This window comes from Thunnus thynnus, chromosome 13, assembly GCF_963924715.1.
Source record: "Thunnus thynnus chromosome 13, fThuThy2.1, whole genome shotgun sequence".
Lineage (NCBI taxonomy): Eukaryota > Metazoa > Chordata > Actinopteri > Scombriformes > Scombridae > Thunnus > Thunnus thynnus.
Genome location: NC_089529.1, coordinates 13,340,426 through 13,360,723, shown reverse-complemented (window position 1 = coordinate 13,360,723; position 20,298 = coordinate 13,340,426). Strand labels below are relative to the sequence as shown.

General features: G+C 39.5%; 1 protein-coding gene across 1 annotated transcript; it reads right to left on the bottom strand.

Annotated features, from left to right (window-relative positions):
• Positions 1–227: 227 nt before the first annotated feature.
• LOC137195598 (rho GTPase-activating protein 42-like) lies at positions 228–19,481 on the bottom strand. Its single transcript, XM_067608098.1, has 24 exons — positions 18,891–19,481; positions 14,665–14,760; positions 14,490–14,551; positions 11,285–11,356; positions 10,213–10,314; positions 10,004–10,114; positions 9,257–9,361; positions 7,704–7,833; positions 7,481–7,581; positions 6,983–7,092; positions 6,786–6,864; positions 6,604–6,643; positions 6,460–6,522; positions 6,284–6,358; positions 6,067–6,151; positions 5,924–5,982; positions 5,660–5,765; positions 4,251–4,410; positions 4,002–4,152; positions 2,248–2,970; positions 1,944–2,103; positions 1,420–1,491; positions 1,242–1,321; positions 228–925 (listed from the first exon to the last, which is right to left on the bottom strand). The coding sequence occupies exons 1-24, from the start codon at positions 19,042–19,044 to the stop codon at positions 837–839; spliced, it is 2,985 nt and encodes a 994-aa protein (XP_067464199.1). The 5' UTR covers positions 19,045–19,481; the 3' UTR covers positions 228–836.
• Positions 19,482–20,298: the final 817 nt, after the last annotated feature.

Sequence of the window (20,298 nt, the reverse complement as noted above, 5' to 3'; positions counted from 1 at the left end):
GTCCTCCCTCACCCACTAAAAATACATGACATACATACATGCACATCTAAAACACTGAAAAATATAAGCAGATTACTTTTCTTCCTTGCCAACTCTAACATACAGCGCTTATCTCCTCATATTAGAAATACAGATAAGAGCGATAAAATAAAGTACCTACAAAATGTTCTGCACACAGTGGCACATGGTACAACAGTGACACAAAGTGAATCCACAAATACAAACTGTCTTTTTAAGTAAAGTATTTGCCCTTTATTTAGACATGAGAACTGACACAGACGGCAGCAGGAAGGTGTTACGGCAGGATTCAGTCTTAGACCATCAGTTCATACTGCTCCAGAGACAAACATCTAATCACTGTACACACAGTTATAACATTAATAAGATCATTTACAAACACATAAATTACCAAGATTAATAGAAAAATACTGTTTCCATGTACCTTGTTGTGAATAAACCACTAGCAGACACATTTCATGAATCTACAGCGTTCTCGCCGCCACAGCAAAACTGCTGAACACAAACATTAGCTGATAACATTGATTAAGTTGAACTGTCATGTATTAAAACAAGACAATAGACGAGATATTAACATCTACTGCATTACATGCTGGTTAATAACACATAAGATAAAGTAGTCGGATATAAATACAATATACACATCATTCATATCCAGCCACAGTAGTCAGACATACTGCTCAGTGATAACAGTAACATGATAAATATATTACATCTTTGATCAGCAGCACAGAGTATTACTGTATGCACTGTTAGATCCCTAAAAGCTATGTTAGATCTTTGTGTTATTCAGTAATTGATGACGTCATCAGGGTTTTTCAGGTGTATGTGATGTAGTTCTCAGGTATGAGGCCCGTCTTGCCGTTGTATGTCGCCTGAAGCCAACCTGGTTCCACAGACGGATGAACTGCAGACACAAACGTTGACTTGAATCAACTCAGCAAGTCAAGACAAAGATCCTCATACAGCAAACATGTCTCATACATTTCATCTTATATAATGTACAACCATAATCTCACCTGGACATGGAAGTTTCTCTACACAAAGACTTTAGACTAAGTTGAAAGATTCTTGCTGGTTATGTGTGATTTTTTTTATTAGTCAAACACAAGCATAACATGTAGAATGATTAAGATTAGGATTATATAAGTCAGAAAACAAACTAACTAGTTTCCTGAACACCAGAGATCCATCAGGAAATAAAACCTGAGTGGTTTTCTTACCGTTTGAGAACAGCGCCCCCTGTGGAAAACTGAGCTCATGGCTGTGCTCTGCCTCACAGGAATAAAGAGCTTTTGCTTCCCTGAGACAAAAAAAACAGTGGAGTTGGTGAAACAGAAAGAGGATTTCATTTATCAGTATGTTTTAGGTTGCAGTTTATCATATCTGAAATCAACTCACCTTCCTGAAGAACAAATATCTAATGCTGAGGAGAAAACTGAACTCTCACGCTGCGGCCCTCTGACTGATATTCTGTAATACATGTAACAGCAAAAATAAACAACATTATCACCTCCAGTATGTAGCTCAGAGCGAGTTAGTTTCAGACAGATTCTCAGCGTCTAAAACAAAACTGTTTTCTTAAATAATGCAGGCTGCTCTTCGGCCAATCAGAAACAAGTAATAATTCCTAGAACCAGATCAACGATGGCTGAGATATTACAATTAAAAAACTGTTAAAATAAGTCAAAATTAGATAAAAAAGGATCCCTTGATGTTGAGACAGCAAATATAATTCGCAGGGAAAAATGACTTGTGTTTCAATTTTCATGTCAACTGAACTTGAGTTTAAACACTGGACCATTTCTTACAGTGAACAGTGTTTTTTAAAATGACATTTACGCTACCAACATTTGTCATATGTCAATGTTCCAGCAAAACGGCACCAGTGGTGATGATAAATGATAAATTTTAAAGACACTGACATTGATCCAGGCCTCTGGTAACCGTTGCTTGATGTGGCTGCAGAGTGTTTCGGGATCAGATCGGAGCCACATCGCATGCGTGAAGTTTTACGCAAGTGTGTTGCCTCTTGTGGGTCCAGCGACATGAGACTCTGTACCGATCCGTGACAGCTTTTGTAATCTGAGACAGAACAAAGGAAATCAAAGCTGAACACTAAGCAGAGGAGAGACTGACACTCTTCACATCACTCATCAAACTTTTTCCTACACATTTATCTTCAGCAAACTTTTGACATGTTGAAGCAGTTACCACAGATGCACGCACCCTCAGAGATGTGCAGGGAGGTGAGAGAGGAGGATGTGGAAAGCTGGTAGGGAAACAAGGAGGAGGAGGAGGAAGAGGAGGAGGAGGCAGTCCTGTAAGCAGTCCTGTGCTCCCGAGAAGGGGAGGTAGTGTCTGTTGCTCTGGTTTCTGTGACATTGGAGGAGGCACAGGATGCATTTCTTTGATCCACTGAATGAGTGCTCTTCAGAGAAGAGACAGACGACACTCTCTGAACTGGCCGACCTTCCCTGAGAGAGGTGATGCCCTCCACCGAGGAGGGCTGGGTGGAGATGGTCGACGAGGAGGCTCTGGAGGGTGACCTGGACTCCTTCACAGATGACAAGGAGGCCGTTGAGTTTCCTTTGACAGAGAGACTTCTCTCCGCTGCAGAGATCAAAGAGGACGTGGATGATGACACGGAGGAGGTCTGCTGGGCCGTGGCGAGCTGGGAGGAAGTCCAGGAAGAGGAAGGAGTGAGCTGAGGGGAGGCAGCGCTGTCTGTTGGCCGTTTTTGATCCTTCCCATTTGAGGAAGTGTGAGAACAGGGGGAACAAGAGGAAGCCGCAGGTGGAGACGGCTGCGCTGTGGAGGACGAGCTGGGCTCTGCAGCAGGAGAGGAAGGGGATGAGGTCGGAGACAATCCGTTCTTTTCAGACGAGTGTGAGGACAGCGACTCCTGGCTGCCCATCGGAGTCGTGCTGGGGCTGCTACTGAATGTGTCACCTGGAAGGAAGAAAAGAAATGAGTCACATAATGAAGAGACTGACTAACGCTCAGAGATTACTGAGTGTTTAAAAGGCTGTTCCACTGCTTTGGATTAGTCCATTAACTAAAAATGCATATGGAGTAAATGATTCCTGCTTTTTTTTAATCTTCCTTGTTGGTGCATTCAGGTGCTTTTGAAGTTCTGACATCTGTAATTTGAGAGTTGATTGCTGCTTTACTCAGAATATCAAATGATGAGTGCATAACTACACTATATATATGTGAAATCTTATTGCTACAGCATACAATTATATTTTAGACAATAGTGTAACAACAGTTTGGAGAAGACCCTTTGCTGCTTCAACATGACAAGGCCACTGTGCACAAAGCAAAGTCCATAAAGAAATGGTTCTCCCAGTTTGGTGTGGAAAAAGTTGACTGGCCTGCAAAGAAACATGATTTCCTCCAACCTCTATAGGATCAATTGGACTATGAGCTAAGCCTCATCACCAGACAGTGTCCAACCTCAATAAAGATCCTATGGCTGAATAGGAGCAAATCCCTGCAGCCAGATTCCAAAATGTCATGGAAAACCTTTACCAGAAGAGTTACAGCTGCATATTAATGCTCATGGTTTTAGAATGACATGTTCAACAATCACATATGAGTATAATGGTTGCGTGTCCATTAGGACATGTAGTGTTAGTACTTGAGCCCACTGATGTTACAGTCATTTTAATTTCCGCTGCTCAGTTGCTGATAATGACGCCCAGTTGTGTGTAAAATGACTATGTGAAAGCACCACTCCTTACAAAATGTGAGCAGTTTATTGGCTTAAACTATAAAAACATGTGACTTCTGTCATGAACACAATAAAGATAAAATGTTGCATGTAACAACATCTCATCACCAGATTTTACTGTGCAGGTGTACAATACCTGAAGTGCTCAGTTGTAAATGTTTCCCTATAACTGTCTAGTACTGTATGTGCTGTATGTGATGTATTAAAATGGGAGACTGACGTATATTAAAGCTGCAGAAAGACTCACTGTCGTTGTCTGCGAGGCAGAGAGCAGGAGGGTAGAGGCGTGGTTTCCTCTTTCCAGATGACAGACAGATGGCTTTGTTCCTCCGAGGAGTCGACCGAGAGGACGGAGCTGGAGGTAACGGCACTGAAAGGTCTGGGGCCTCACCAAATATCTGACAGGAACATACAGTACACACGCGTGTTAGGTGTATGTTTATGTGTGTGTGTATGTGTGTGTATATGTGTGTGTATGCGTGTTTGTAGAGCACACCTTGTGGTGGTTTTCGATGATAATCTCCACCACGATGTTCTGGAACTTGATGTTCATCATGGCGGCCACCGTCTCTTCCTGTGACCTCATCAACGTGGGGCCGAAGATCATCCCCAGGTTGGACACGGTCATCAGGTTCTGGTCACTGTGAGAGGAGACCCTGCACACACACACACACACACACACGATGAGCATGTATTTTAAATATGTCACAGAGATATAATAGAAAAGGTGTAAAAATAAACTATTATAATTATGAAAAACACAAAATTAAAAAACTCAACCCTTCTATGTTAATATATTTCAATCACAGTTGTTTGTGATGTTTTTGTATGAGTTCTGTGCTTCTCTATTCAATGTAGCAACAAAAAATAACCTTAAAATTTCTTAAAAGGTGAAAAAGATGAAAAATAACATTTAAATTTATATACGTGTTCACATTGCTGGCAATCATTTCATGTATGGATTTCACAAGTCTATTAGTCTAGCATATTATTAGATAGTAGATCATCTATATTTCAGAATCTGTCTATGCTCCATGTAAATATTGTGTGAGAGATGTCAGGTTCAAGTCTGTTGTTTTTCTGTTGTTTTTCTTTCCTTTAAAGTCCCCCTCCACTCAAAAATGTTCTTTTTTTCTTGTTCCTACGGTTTAATGTTTGAGGTTCACTGTGCCATTGACATTAGAAGGCTGTTTTCATATTTATCTGCTGAAAGTGGAAAGTTTCTCTGTGCTCGCTGAAAATCTGACTTTGAGCTTCATGTTTCCATATCACAAGTGTGATGTTGAAACAAACATATACAAACACTGACAACAGACTTTACAGTGAAGTAGGAGACGTCTTTCATCCAGCAGTTAAACTTCTGACATTAACAATATTTGCATATTCATCGAACCTGGATTTTTCAATGAGGAAGAAGGAGAATATTTGATTTTAGGGATTTTAATGAGGTAACTGTACTTTTTTATGGAAAAACCATATTAGACACTTATAATTCCAGGCAGAGTATTTTTATATATCTTACAACATGTCTGCAGCGGATCTTTAAAGTTACACATTTTGCTGTCCTGGCAAAAAAATCTACTCTCAGACATCTGTTATGAATATTAAGAGTTTTTATGGTGTGACTTTGACCGTTCTTTAAATACTGCACACAAGTACAGACTGGAATAGCTGTTTCACAAATGTAAATCCTGTAAAGATGCATTGTTACGTGTTGCTCTATGACTGAGCCAACAAGAAAACAGCACACAGGAAATAGGAAGACTAGAAAAAAGTAGAGTGGAAAAATATCACTGTTTAAGGTAATGATATTTCTTTTTAGAAAAATAAGAAGCTCTAACAGTCAAAAGGACATTTTCAAGGTACAGATCAATACAAGCACAGTATGTGTTAATATGTACATACTTGAGGAGGTGATTGGTTAAGATGTCCAGCATTGCTCTGTTTTTCTCTGGTAGTTTGTGAACAAGAGCATGAATCGCTCTCACTCGATACTTCTGGTCATCATACTCTGTGAAGAAGGTGATAGATGATGATAAACTTCTGTTTACATAACATACAATGAGATGAGGCAGCAAACTGAATCTAAACACTGGTGGAATATTACAGATTGCCTCTCTCATTACATATTCTATTTTGTGTTTTGAAAGAGGCAGCAGAGGATCTTACTTGCGGCTTTGATGAATTCTTTATGCAGTCTGTAGGTAAGGAGCGGCTCTGCCAGACACCTGCATGCACATTAGAAATCATAAACTCATAATTCATCAGCAGCGTTATTCAAAAAAGCTGCTGTTTAATAAACTGTACATTACCTGAAATAATTCTTTAGGCCGCTGGTGATGGTCTTGTTGTCCCAGGCGTCTCCATCCAGCTGCATGTCAGAGGGTGCAGTGGACGCTACAGGAGAGTAGAGACTTAATGATTCATCTGTAGTGACGGATTTTTAATTATAACCCATTGATTGTGCTGGAGGAAACGTTTCTCATGCAGGAAATGATATCATACAGAGGAAAGCAAAGCGTTTCTTACCGAAAACACTCGTCATCAGCCGCTGCACTTTGGAGTTAACTCCTCCAGTCCTGTACAGTCCCAGCGTGGTAATGCCTACATGCACACACAGACATTTATTTAACGCATAAATCGACACTGTATTTACAAGCATTTCATTTTCGCGCAATCATACACATTTTAAGAAGTAGGGATACCTCTCGTTTCCACCAGCTCAATGCACTTCTTCACAAAGCTGAAGCCTGCCTCATTGAGAAATGCTGTAAAATAGACAAACTGTAAATTTCTGATGCAAAGGAGGAAATATTAACACAGCAGATGTTAATGAATAGAATACTTACTCTCCTCCTTTTTGCTGAGTAAAGAGGGCAGCGTGTAGATCTGAGGAAAGAAAGGTAGAAAAGTAAGCTAACATTATTTTTTCAGTACTAAGTTTATTGTGTTTAACACAATAGAAGTCTGGTTCATGTTTTCCTGATGATATTATATTATTGTTACTGGTTAATGGTGGATATACTCATACAGGTTCTTTTCCATCCATGGCCTCCATCCACAGGCGTCTGTTGGCCTCAGAGACTGCTTGCAGGGTGATGACGCCATGCCTGCAGAGAAAAAAGGGGATCATTTTACCCAAGTCAGACCCAACAGTAGCTATATCTAAATTTATTTATTCCTAAAACGTTCATTTGCTACGAACACAGCCTCTGAATCATCTCTCACCTCTCCACCACCTCGATGTCGAAGCAGAAGCGTTTGTCGATGGAGTCGGTCTTCCTTCTGACACACGAGCGCAGCCTGAACATTTCCGGAGTACCGTTCACCACACCATTCTGTAAATAGTGAGATATGGTTGCATCACGCACTCAACATGACGTGTTTATCTTAGAAAGTCTCAGTTTCTTAGAAAGTTGCTCAGCACCACATGTTTCATGACTGATTTCCTACCTTCGGGGCATTAACTGGTTTTCTATTTATTTCAGTGTGTTTTCAAAAGAAGTGACTCAACACTTGAGGTTGATGATCCATGTTGCCATTATCTTTTGGCAACATTACTTTAACCACATGGTAATGAAAATGAGAGTTGTAATGGCACTGCTTGCAACTACATAACTGTATTACAATAACAGAGCCAAAAATGTATGTAACCACATGGGATGATTATTATGTACTTAATAAAAAATATGGCAATTGTCAGATTTTTCTGTGCTACCAACTCACCTGTCTGCTGGCTGGTCTGGCCTCTGTGTTGCTCATGGTGAACATCTTGGAGCTTTTTTCATATGTACAGTAGTATCTGGTCCACACACTGCCCAGTGGACCTAAAATACATGACACAGATACCACTTTTCATGCGTAACTGTGGTGAGTGATTTTACGCAGCTTAAGTGAGAGGAGGACAGACAGAGGAGACAGTAAATACTGTAACTTTTGCGTCTCTTACGTTTCTCCTGTATATACAGATATCCCTCCATTGTGAAGCAGCCGGGGGCTTTGAAATCCTCTTCTGCGGATCGGATCCTCTTCATCAGCCTCTCAACCTCCACACGTGTACTTTCAAAGTTGTTGCGAGCCTTAATAACATACATAGATGTGGTTACTTAGTTCAGTTGTGTAAATTACGACAAGACTTACACAAAAAGTACACTGATTTCTCATTTCCATTTAAAAAGTGTCTGCTTTTAAATAAATAAGTAAAAGGCTGAGGCTGCAACAGCAGTTTTCACCTAATAGAGAGGTGATACTGCATTTTAATTTTACATAAAGAAATAGAGAAATTGAGGGGACACACCTCAATACTTTTTGAATGCTGATTGAATTGTGTCAGTAGCACAGTAGTAGTATTAAAACTGTCGGGTACTGAAAGCTGGCAGAGAACACCAAGTCAAATTCTTGTGTTGTTTACTTAAACATAACTCTGCTATTTACTCTATGTCGTTCAATTGTTAAGTTCTTGTTTGGCTGCTTGTGTTACAATAAGATTAAATATTGATGCATTTGAAAAGTTTAAGAGCAAAAAATGTTTTTGTAGAAAAACACGTTTATATTCCTAAAAGTAAGGTATCAATAAACATAATTTTGGCATTTGTATTGCAACTTAGGTATCGCATTGGCATTGGTACTGAAACATTTTAGTACAGTCAATCATCTACACTGGATTTTCTATTAAGCTTCTAATAAGTGTGACTTTGACTTTCCAATTTCCAAGTAAATTGGTCGAAGTTTAAGCCATTGAGCAGCAAAATGAGAATTTGTTCTAGACCAAGCCTTTTTCAAACTGTTGCTGAAAATAATTTACACTGTGTTTCAACATGTTGGGAGTCTTAGATGTGTGGGATTTCTACACTGGGACAGGTTGTCTCAGATGCATCCCTGATTGACTTTCTGTAAATGGCTGGTAAGAGGCCAGACAGAACCTAGTGTTGTGATACCAGACATTGGATAACAGACTTTGGATTGGTTCTGCAATGCAGGTTTTTTTAAACTCTCCAAATGTTTCCACACAGTTTTAGCAACAAAACCTGGGAGATTGTCCTCAGTCTCTGTGAGCAAGAAGTTTGGAGCCAGAAGTGACCAAATTTGGATGAGAGGGTGGAGCTGACTCAAATGCTAGCTGCTAGCTTGGTTAGCATGGTGCATTTAAGCCTTAATAAAATATAAACAGGGGAGTTGTATAAAAATTCACCTATCGTAGTTGTAGTTGTCATGAACGGGGAAATTAGCTGTAGAGGCCAAAACCATTTTTTGTACCAGGCTGTAAACGTTTATTTCTGCTGTAAAGTTGGGCATTTTAACATGGGGGTCTATGGGGATTGACTTGCTTTTGGAGCCAGCCTCAAGTGGTCATTTGAAGAACTGCAGTTTTTGGCAATTTTTGGCTTCATTTTTCAGCCACGGAAGTTGCCGCTTGAACCTTACCAGCTATTTACAAATATAATTTACAAGAGATATCAGGTTCAGATGTGGACTACAGGGTTGCAGTAAACATATACTTACATTCTGCAGGTTAAACTGAAGCTGCTGCTTGTAGGGTTCAAACTCACTGGCCAGCTCGTAGCCCTCGTGGTAGAATGTCAACAAGCCCTGCAGGAAGGCTAATAACTGAAGAGCAGATGGAGAGATATGTTAGCTGGGGGCTTGGGCGTGCTGAGTATAATGAGAGGATTACAAAAGAATAATTGTCAGTCATCTGCTTAATCAATCACAATAACCCCTAAAGGAGAAAAATCCCCAAAACTCTGCTTGTTGTTTAGTTTTCTGACCTTGTTTACATTACAACAAAGAGTTTCCCTCTCCGTCAGGCGGAAGAGATCTCCATGCAGGAAGTGCCGCTCGAGCAACAGGAAGTGAGCTTTACTGATATCTATCATTAAAACATTTTTATCACCGGCCAAACAGTGTGTGTAATGTGTGTGTTTTTCAGATCCTGGCTGAGCTGTCTTTCCATGATCATGTCTGTATAAACTGATGTTTAAATCAGTCTTTACAAGCAGAATAGACTCATCAGTCATATTTTCCTGTGATAAAACCTTCTGTATTGATGGCTTTGATTTCTGGTCAGAGCTATAAAGGCCCAGAAGCTCAAAAAAATAAAAGAAGCACAAAATGGAAATTTGACACAGGAGGCAAACAGGCTGATACTGATGTCATCTTGTGTATTTTATTACAAATGTGATATGCGTATCCCAGTGTGAAATGAACATACAAATATGATAATTACGTGTGTACGGTGCGTGAACTCACCGGCTCCACAAATTCAAACTTCTTTCTCTCCTGCACCTCTTGGATCTTGAAGACATACTGCAGCGATGCATCATAAAATACCTGCCGGTCTTTACTCATCTGTGAATCAGCCTGCAGTGAAAACAGCCACAACAGACATTCGGTATGTCACCTAATACTTCTGGGAAAAACTTTGAGTGTGTGGATTTATCAGGAATTGGGCAGTTCACCTCATTTAGCTGAGATTCCTTCTTTTTGGAGGACAGGCTGAGGTGTTTCTCTAGAACAGAGTAGTACCTTTCTGTCTCCTTGTCAAACTGTTTCTTTCCCTCCTGAGGAAGACAAGAGAGGCAAAATTTTTACATCTGAAAAAACGTTGTTTAAACTGACTTTTTTTTACATAACACAGAGAGAACGTCACCAAACATTCACAACACCAAAATGCCATTGAACCTGCAGTGAGATCTCTGCACCCTGAAAATACCTGCACGGCCTCTTTGCAGCTGATCTTCCACAAATAACAAAAATTCAATAGGAATTTGAGATCAACTGAAATTCCAGCCTCAAAAAAGCTACGACATTTGGGAGTGCAGCGGGAGCATTAATAATCTAAATGAAGAGACACCGCCAAAATATTTGAGTCTTTTTTCCAAAACAGCTGCAGCTCCTAACTGCACATTTCCAGCCACTGTTTCTCTGCGCTGCTCACACACTCCTGCTACATTCTACAGGCTGTGTGTGTTCCCCTCAATCATACAGAGAAAAAAGCCATGATTTCACTTTCAGTATTAGTTATAGTTGTAACCACTTATATTTTTTGAACACTGCATACCACACAACACTGCTATCTCTGCCTCTATTTCTTTCTGGGGAGAGCCAAGAGGGGGGAGAAAAAAATGAGATAAACTGAATTATAAGACTTGAGACAGCTGCTGAAACCAGACACCAGACTCACTTTGTGTTTATACTGCCTCACTGAGTTCAACTGTCTCTCTCTGTCTGTGACGCGCTCTCTGTCCTCTCTCTCAGCGTCCGTTCCCATGACCCTCTTACTGACACTGGACTGTGATCCGTGGTTTATCTGAACAAATTGGATTCTCTGACCACTGACCAGACCTGAGCGGGGAGATCTGTCTAATAACCACCCACAGTGTTACTAATGAACACTAATTAATGAAGTGTACTGAAGTTTTTAATATCACCCTTGGTTCTTTTATTTTAAAAACTGAAGCTCAGCTATTTTCTTTTAATAATGTGCTTGGCTTTCATGTAACACCTCGATACTACCAGTCACAGCTGTACCTTCACAGCTCCGATCTGCTCCTTGCGAAACCTCTCGAGCGGTGAGATCAACACGTCATCAGCATTCTGGATCTAAGAGAGGAAAGAAACCACAACCGTTATCTCAGGGTGTCAAAACTGTAAATACTAAGACCGGGAACAGAGATAAGACCACACTGTGGTCTGCGTTGGATACAGTATACTGAGCTATTCCACGAGGGCTGCAGTGGTGACTTCAGAGGTTTTGATTGCTTTAAACATGCATGTCTTATTTTTTTCACAAATTTGAATTTAACAAACACATTTCTAGACATTAATGCTTTGTTTGACAGCAGATGTTGACATGAAACATTTAGAGAAAAGGTCAAATTTAATCCCACAACTATACTCTTTTCAAATTTTTCTAAAAGAAGACATCAACGTGGGATGTTAACTTCACACATTTGTTGTAAAAGAGCAAATCTAAGGCTGAAATTTACTTAAACTATCTGATGTTGATCTCATCTAGTATTTTGTTTAACCAGGACTGATTTTCAGATAAGGCACACGTGTTGAAGTATGTAAATATTTGAGCAAGCAAACAGGATTCAAACTTGAACAGCCAGTCTCAGGATTGAAATATCTCTCAGCTGATATGTCTTATCTGTTTATTTAATGCCTGTTTACACACAGGAACACCTCAGAGAAGAGCTGTCCAAGTATCATAGTTACACCTAGAGCAAACCTTAGTTTGTTTATGAATTTCTGCTGGTATGAAGTCTTGCTTAATATCAAACATTTTAGTGCATTTGTGCAATGTAATAAATTGAGTATTTTAAGGACTTTGCTCATGGTTCTCATCCAAGTCACAGAAACAAAAATGCAAATATTAAAATGAAAATAGAACAGAAGCAAAACAGTAGCTTATCTGTCAGTATTAGCTACAAAAGTGCAGATTAGGTCAGACTGATGAAAACCACTTCAATAAAAATTGGGCCAAGTCTAGTATGTGCTCTTGGTTCAGCTGGGTAACTGAAAGCTTTGACTTTTCATCTGATCAGACATGCAAATTTCACCAGAAAACCCCCAAAAAGCACAGTACAACTATGTAATAGTAATACTTGCTAATACATGCAGTTTTCTGTACAGCATGCGAGGGACACTTGTGGTTGATGTTGAGACGTGAGTCAAGCAGTGAGACGAACGGTTATCAGAGCTCTGGTGTTTATATTAGGTCTCGGCCTCTTTAGTCACGAGTCTATAAATTGCAAGTCTTGGTCACGTCTTGCTTTGTTCTGTCTAGTCGATTTAAGTATTAGGCTCTAAATAGCTTCCCGGTCCTGCATCATGACTTCACTTTCACTTCACTTTAGTGCTGCACCAGTGGCCAAAGAAAGGTCTGCTTTCTTTGTACATTCTTTTTTTCACCACATTACAGCATTCAGAGTGAAACTGAAAACTAAGAGACTGAAGGGTATTGTCAAAACTCAATAATAGTCCTTTCAGGTCAAACAGGTAGGTATTTCAAAGGAATCCATTAGCTGGAATTGCCCTTTAACTCAATAATGATGGTATTATTAAAAGTTCAAACAAATCAGCAGCATTGTAGTGGTGCCACTCCAAGTGGAAAAGCATGCAGTACAATTAACACACACACACACACACACACAGAGTTTGTGCAGCTATCCTTGTTAGGACATTGCATTGACTTCCATTCATTGTAGATAGCCAAACCCAAACCTTAACCCTGACCAGGACCTAAGAAATGATGTTTTGTCTCATTAGGACCGGGCTTTGGTCCCCACAAGGACTACTGGTCCTGACAAGGTTGGTGTTAAACCGGAAATGGTCCCCAAGAGTTAGCTAACAAAACACACCCACCCACACACACATACACACACATGCACACACACACACTGGACCCTTTTATGGACTTTCCCAGGCAGTCAGGGCTCTGCTGCTCACAGTCTCACAGGGGAATTGGCAGAATAGGTTCCACATGGTTCCTCTGTAACCAGACCATGCACAGTCACAAAGGAACACACACACACACACAGAGGCCTATACATGAGGTAGCATATTACACACATACATTGCAAAGGCACAGAGGTTTGCCTGCACACAGACTGTGCCAGGCTCCAGTCACTCCCACACAAAGGTCTCTGGTTGATGGAGGGTCTGTACGTCAGACATTTTTCCAAATCGCCATGGAGCACAGTGCTGCCGGCATGCTGTTTTCCATACAAATGTGTGAATCGGACTTGTGGGAAAACCAGATTCGACAGCGTGGTAGATCCAGTGATGGTTCCTGACAAAGACTGTAACTTTCAAACTTAAGTTGTTTAGATGGTGACATCGGCGAAGTTGTTCTTTAGCATTAAGACAGGATGCACTTGCTGCTCAGTCTCCAAACAGTCTTTCAGACTGACTTTGGTTTAGACCTTTCTGAAAACAAATTTAATTTGAAAGGAGCTTTGGGTTTAATGGTGTATTTAGATCAGCGCTGTCGTTCAAGGCAAGATGCCCTGGGCAAAGAACCCTTAAATACTCTTTAAATATGCTCACTGTAGTGACTGTTAGTTATTGTGCTATTAGAAAACTGATACTACTGTACAGTGTACATCAGCACATGTACACTATAAGGGAGACAAGTTACTACAAGGCAGTTATTACAAACCATTGTGTCTCTCTAATGAGCAGTACTGCTATGCAGTATATTCACACTATTCACAGAGAGTGTTGTATGTGAGAGGAGCTGAAGTACCCGCTCCACACTACTCAACAGAAAAGATGATGTATAATTGAGGAGGTCAGTGTTGAGTTTGACCCACATATTTTGATTCCTGTCTCTGGATTCCTTTGTAGAGGCAAATCAGAGTCTTTGTAGAGAATCAGTCACTATCAAACACTTTTAATCATTAGATCATGTCTGAAAAATGAAACTTCTTAAAATGTCAATAAATAACATAAAATGTCAAAGTTCTATGTGTATCTATTTTATGCAAAATACAATGTAAAATTCACACACATACCGATGCTTCTTGGGCTAATTGACCTATTAATGTCACTATACCAACCTTTATCTTCACTTAAAATGGCCTCTTTTCAAGTCACAACCAACAAAATGTCCTCAAAATTGAAGCTTTCCTTCTATTATTTCTAGAAACATACAACCTAAAAACTTGAATTTTGCTTTTCTCTGTCTCCTCTGTCTGTCTCTCACAGACACACAAAGGTGTTTTCTTACCAGTCGTTTTCTCTCCTCTTCCATGGTGCTCAAAAGCTGAGAGAACTCCTTTAAGGACTGAGCTGCAAAAGAAATGACACACTTAAAATCTTTTAAGACTGATCATATTTGACATATTTTGCAACAGTCTCAAGTCCTTATATTCTAGATTCATATTTGTTGTTTGGCATCTCACCTATATTGATCTCATCATCAGTCTCAGCATCTCCGATACACTCAAACTGGAACTCCTGCAGAGACTGTGAGAACCGCTGAACAGCAAGAGAAAGACCTGCGAGACAAATACAGAGAATCACATTAAGCAGCTACAACCATGTAATTATTGCCATCGCTCATTTAGAACTTAAATAACTGCATTGTTTCAACATTACGCACAAGAACGCTCTCGGCATGCAGACTGCTATCATTGGTTCAATTATCCCATCCTCCTACAAACGACATAACTTCTGTAATAAAGTATTAATGTATCTTCCAATCATTGTAAATCATCCTCTGGCAAGACATGAGGTGTCAAAGTCTGATATAAATAAACCGCCACACCCTGCCGTAAACTCTATTTGACAGGCTGAATCTCAGAAAACTGTGTTTACGTGTCCAAACAACACTCCAACAACAGTTTAATACCACCACATTCTCTAACTCACACACCCAAAACACTGGTCTCTATGCCAGCTGCTGTAAGGCAGTATTTCAGTATAATGTATAATACATTGATAATAAAACCATTAAAATGTTCTTTTATACCAGTCTTCTGCCTGTAGCTCATCAAAATGAATTGTGGTCAGGTTCAACACAGACAAAAGCAGCATGAACAGAATAATCTTCTGCTGGAAACTTATATTAAGCTGCATCTATATTTCTATTATTATCTAAAGGAACAGCATGTAATTCAAATTGATTGAGAAAACTTTTAATGTACAGTAAGAACAGAACTAACTCTTGACTACAACTTAAGTATAATGTTTTCTGATTTGTCTAGTGATGAGTGAACATTAAACTGATTAATGTGAACGTATGTGTAATTACATGGTCAAAAATACTGACTGGGCGTATAATTATGAATACTTTAAATATTCTCTGGTGTGTGTTTAAAATATTTGCAGACGTACAGCAGTCTACATACCGATTCTGTATGTTAAAGAAGGAGTCGGGTGGTATTTTAAATTCTTTTAGGCCAACAAATGCCATGACAATAAGCAAAACTACAACTGATTCTACTAACAAAGATTGTTGTAGTAGTGTTGTGTTGCAAGAAAAGCTTCATGTATCTTCCTCCTCCTCTGTTCCTCAACCAATAGACCTCAACCAGCCCAAAAACCATTAAAAACACATCAATGACCCGTCACACTGGGTAACATGTCCCTTCGATACCGTGAACACACACTGTAGTTTATTTTGACTCAGTCCCACATTCACCTCGTTGCTACTCAGTAGCTCTCCAAATGTGTATAAATCCGCAGCTGAAAATAGTTCGCAACAAATGCACTATTTACTCCTTTTTGAGTAATGTTTGCAAAAAAAAAAAAACAATAGCACTCAGCCTTTTTAAAAAAGAAACGGTTTCTTCACAACTCGTTCTTAAATATTTACATCTTCAGAATGAACACATGGGATTGAGCCATAAACAGGCTGTGGAGGTCTAAAAGTACTGAGAGTTGCACTAATGCACTGTTCATTTTTGTCTTTTCATGGGATTTGTTTACAATAAGAAAAGCGCATTATAACACCAGCCTTATCCATTAATGGAAAACACTTTTTATGATTGGATTTATTTCAAAATGTATTTTAATTGACACATTTTTCATGACAGTGTTGTTCAATCTGTCTGCTTGAAAATCCCATTCTCAGCAAAAAACACTGATGTTGTATTAAAGGATAAGGCTGCCAATTTTCTATATTTTTCTTATTGTCAATAAATCTCACGTGTAGAGCCAAACCAACCATGAACTCATCCTACTGACAAGTACTGTGTGTGTATCCAAAACCTGATAGATCATATTCCTCTGTGCAATAGACCTCTATTGTTGTCAAAAACTATTAAAAACACATCAATGAGCCACACTGTTGCACTGTGTGATGTGTTTCTTTGCCCGGAAGAGAGTGGGCACGGTAGGTTCTTTAGAAATGGCTCCAGAGACTAATAACGGTGATCATATCCTTTAACTCGGTGAGAACACGACCAGCTCTCCATGGCTGTCACAATTTCCACTAAAGGGAATGAAGTTACTGTATCAAAAAAAGCAATAACATGGACTTTTGTCACAGCAGACATTTTGAATTGTCATAGCAGGAAAAGCGCAGGTGCTTTAGTGATGGCTCTGTTCCTTTAAGGGTCCCAGTAAGTAATGTCAGTGAGGCAGCATGTACTGTATAATAACAGGGCTCTTTAGCTGGAACACCTGAATGAAAGGAGCCATCGTTTATATTAATTACACCTGTGCTTTTAATCCTAGGAGAAGTCATAATGTCTGCTGTGAAAAGGGTCTATTGCATTGTCTGGATTATTATGCTAATATTATACTGTGAGGCCTCTGGTGATTCCCATCCCTACTGTGCACACACTTCCTCATGTTAACCACACAGTGACCATGTTGTCCCTGTTGGCCCCAGAACAGCCAAACACACTCAGCATCATCTGTGTGTACTGCAGGCAGGCAGCAGCAACGTTCACACTGATGACCAACAACAATAGAAACCACAGGCAGCCATGAAGTGTAGGTGTGTCTGGGATTGGCCCTGAGGCGATCAAAAGAAGCTACAAGAGGAACCTGCTTTTAAAATGTTGTCGTCATGTCATATGAGTGTGACATCAAACTGCACAGCAGTTAAACATCCGACTGTCCAGAATAAATTACATTCATGCATTTTACACAGACTTCCTGTGAACCAAATGTTTGTGTCTGTTTTATCTTTACAATCATTTTTATTGTCATATAAACAGATCTCTCCCTTGAGGGTAAGTTTTTAAATATAACATGACAATACATTTTAGAGGCAAGAGAAAATGTAGCTGAGTACATTCCCCATACTAAAATAATGTTCATGACATCTTTGTGCATCTTATGACACGCAAGTACAACAAATGATTTATCACTCTATGTCAAGGTCAGAAGTTGCTGCTGGGCTCCTATTAGCCTCCCGTTCCTCACTCTCTGTGTACACTGTGTACAGTTTTTTCTATGCTACAATACAACCGGGCCCTAGATTTGCTCTGTGGTGATTTCATTAAATGCATTGATTTAGGAACACATAAGCCAAAACTGAAATAATGACCATCTTAAAACTAGGTTTTGACACAGGGGTGCTGTTCATGACAAGGCCTCAAGATCAGGAAATGAAACAGAACCCCTTATGGGCTGTTATCGGTTGACACTAGGGCTTCAACGATTAATCGATTAATTAGGATAGTTGACAGACAGAAAATTACTCATCAACAATTCTGATGATTGATTTATTGTTTATCAAGGAAATATGCTGAATATTCACAGTTCTATGCCTCTCAAATTTGAGGATTTGCAGATTTTCTCTGTTTTACATAATTATAAAGTGGTTTGTACTGTTAGTCAGACAAAGAGCCAATTTGAAGACTTGGACTCTGGGTGAATGTGGTGACCATTTTTCACTATTTTCCAAAATTCTTTAAACTAAATTATTACTTGCTTACTTGTAAAAGTAATTGACAGACTCAGTTACAATGACAAATAATTGTAAGTTGCAGCCCTGGTTGATTTTGTAGCACAAACTAGATGACACACAGTTAGCATGGATTTGTAGATTTGGGGCCCTGGAGATAGTCTAGGCCCATTATGTGTCCACAGTTACCACTGCAAAGATGACTGACATCAATAAAATCAAATAGCACAATAATTTTGATGGACTACATTAGTACTGATAAGAAAGCAATACAATGTTTATGATTATTTTTATATGTTATGCCTTATCTAATCTGGTGGCAGGGGACACCATAAAATCATGCTGATAATGGCTAGACAAATAGCAATTTGTTACAGTCTTCATTTCACTCAGCTTTAGGTTAAAAACTGTACATTTTAATTGCAATACACCCTATAAAACCTGGCAAAGGCATGTGAGTTTTCACCCTTCTATGTAAGATAAGTAAAATATCTACTCTAGCAGAAAGATAACTAATATATAGCCTCTGGATAACCACTTTCCTACCTGTGTTGCTCATACCATACAAACACTATTCAGTGTAATAAGCTATCAACTAACTATGCTGAGTCTAATGTAGGTTAAAATCACTACACTGGGTCTGTTTGGCTTGGTGGCCTTGCATTCCCTGCTGTTATCAGGGCAGCAGACTGTGCAACTGATTGAGTAACTTAACCCGCACTTTAACCTCCCCAAAAAAACAACACATTCATCTCGGCTTGTACTTACTTCTGAGGGCAGATATGAGCATGTTTCCATCCTTGATGAGGTCTTTTATAAACCTGTTGGTGCGCTCCAGCTCTATCTCATGGCACTGCAGTCTCTCTCTGAACTCCGGACTGTCCAAGAAAGAGTCACTAAACTCCAGCGTCGGCAGACCCATCGATAAATGAATACACACGGATGATTATTAGTGAACTACAGTAAGAGGTGGCAACTGTCCGCTCGGTGAGGTTTTCAAGCAAAGACCAGTGTTTCAATGTGCTCGGTGGAGAAGTTTGGTCAGAGGTTTCTTCCAGCTCCTTTTTTTCATGCCTTTCTCACTTTTTTCCCCCTCAGAACTTCCGGACACTTAAACAACAGCAGAGTCTCTTCACACAGAGGGTTTGGCGAGTTAAAAGACGAGCTCTTCGCTGCTTCTCTTACCTTTTAAAATCGATATATTGAAATATGAGCTCACCATGCCTCCCCAGTGGCTTTTCAGTCGATACAGAAACACAAAAAAGAGAGCACCGGAGCTTAGTTCAGGACGTATGAAAGCTGTCGGCAGACGGTGCTGCTAACTCTGTCTCCACACGGCTCTAGCTGAAGGCTGGTTACTATGGGGACGAGAGACTCCTGCTGGCGCGTGCTGATATCAGGGAAAAGTTTGTCAGATACATCATAGTGATAACAACCATAAAAATTAATGATTAATAATAATGTATTATTATTATAATAAATACTGCTAATAATGATAATAATAAACTGTTGAACCAATTGAAACTATTTCAATATCTTAATGTGTTTTCTGGAGCTTTTAAAGTATCTTTGAATGGCAGTGATAGTTGAAGATATTAAAGGACATTAAAAGATCCCCTCCGGACATGTTTTAAAGGTCCAGTGTGTAGGATTTAGTGGGATCTAGCAGTGAGGTTACAGATTGCAACAAGCTGAATTCCCTTCCCCTTCCAAGCGTGTAGGAGGCCCTATAGTGGCCCGAAACTTGCAAAATACGCTAAGGGCCCTCTCTAGCTCTAGGGCCAGTTTTTGGTTTGTCCATTCTGAGCTACTGTAAAAAAAAGTAGATATAAAGGGCTCATTCTAAGATAACGTAAACACAACGATTCTTATTTTCAGGTGATTATACACCAATTGAAAAATACTTATGAATATTATATTCCATTTCTGCCAAGTCCGTTTCCGCTAGATGCCACTAAAGTAGTAAACAAGTTGTATTTATTCAGGAAATCTCATTGAAATTAAGATTTTGCAAGAGAGACCTGAGAAAAGGTTACATACAGTATACACAGGGAACATAATAAGACAGTTCATTCTTATCACAATCACAAAACCATCATTGTACACACTCGAACACACTTAAAACAATCACAAACATTCTGAAGAATAGCATCTAATAAAACTTAAAAGTCCCTCT

What these genes read in the sequence shown, in the direction of transcription:
- LOC137195598 (XM_067608098.1), bottom strand. Translation starts at nt 19,044, where the DNA reads ATGGGTCTGCCGACGCTGGAGTTTAGTGACTCTTTCTTGGACAGTCCG. An exon ending in AGCAGATCGGAGCTGTGAAG is followed by an intron (nt 10,315 to 11,284) that starts GTACAGCTGTGA and finishes TGTCTTCCTCAG; the next exon opens with GAGGGAAAGAAACAGTTTGA. An exon ending in CTCCCTGCACATCTCTGAGG is followed by an intron (nt 2,104 to 2,247) that starts GTGCGTGCATCT and finishes GTTCTGTCTCAG; the next exon opens with ATTACAAAAGCTGTCACGGA.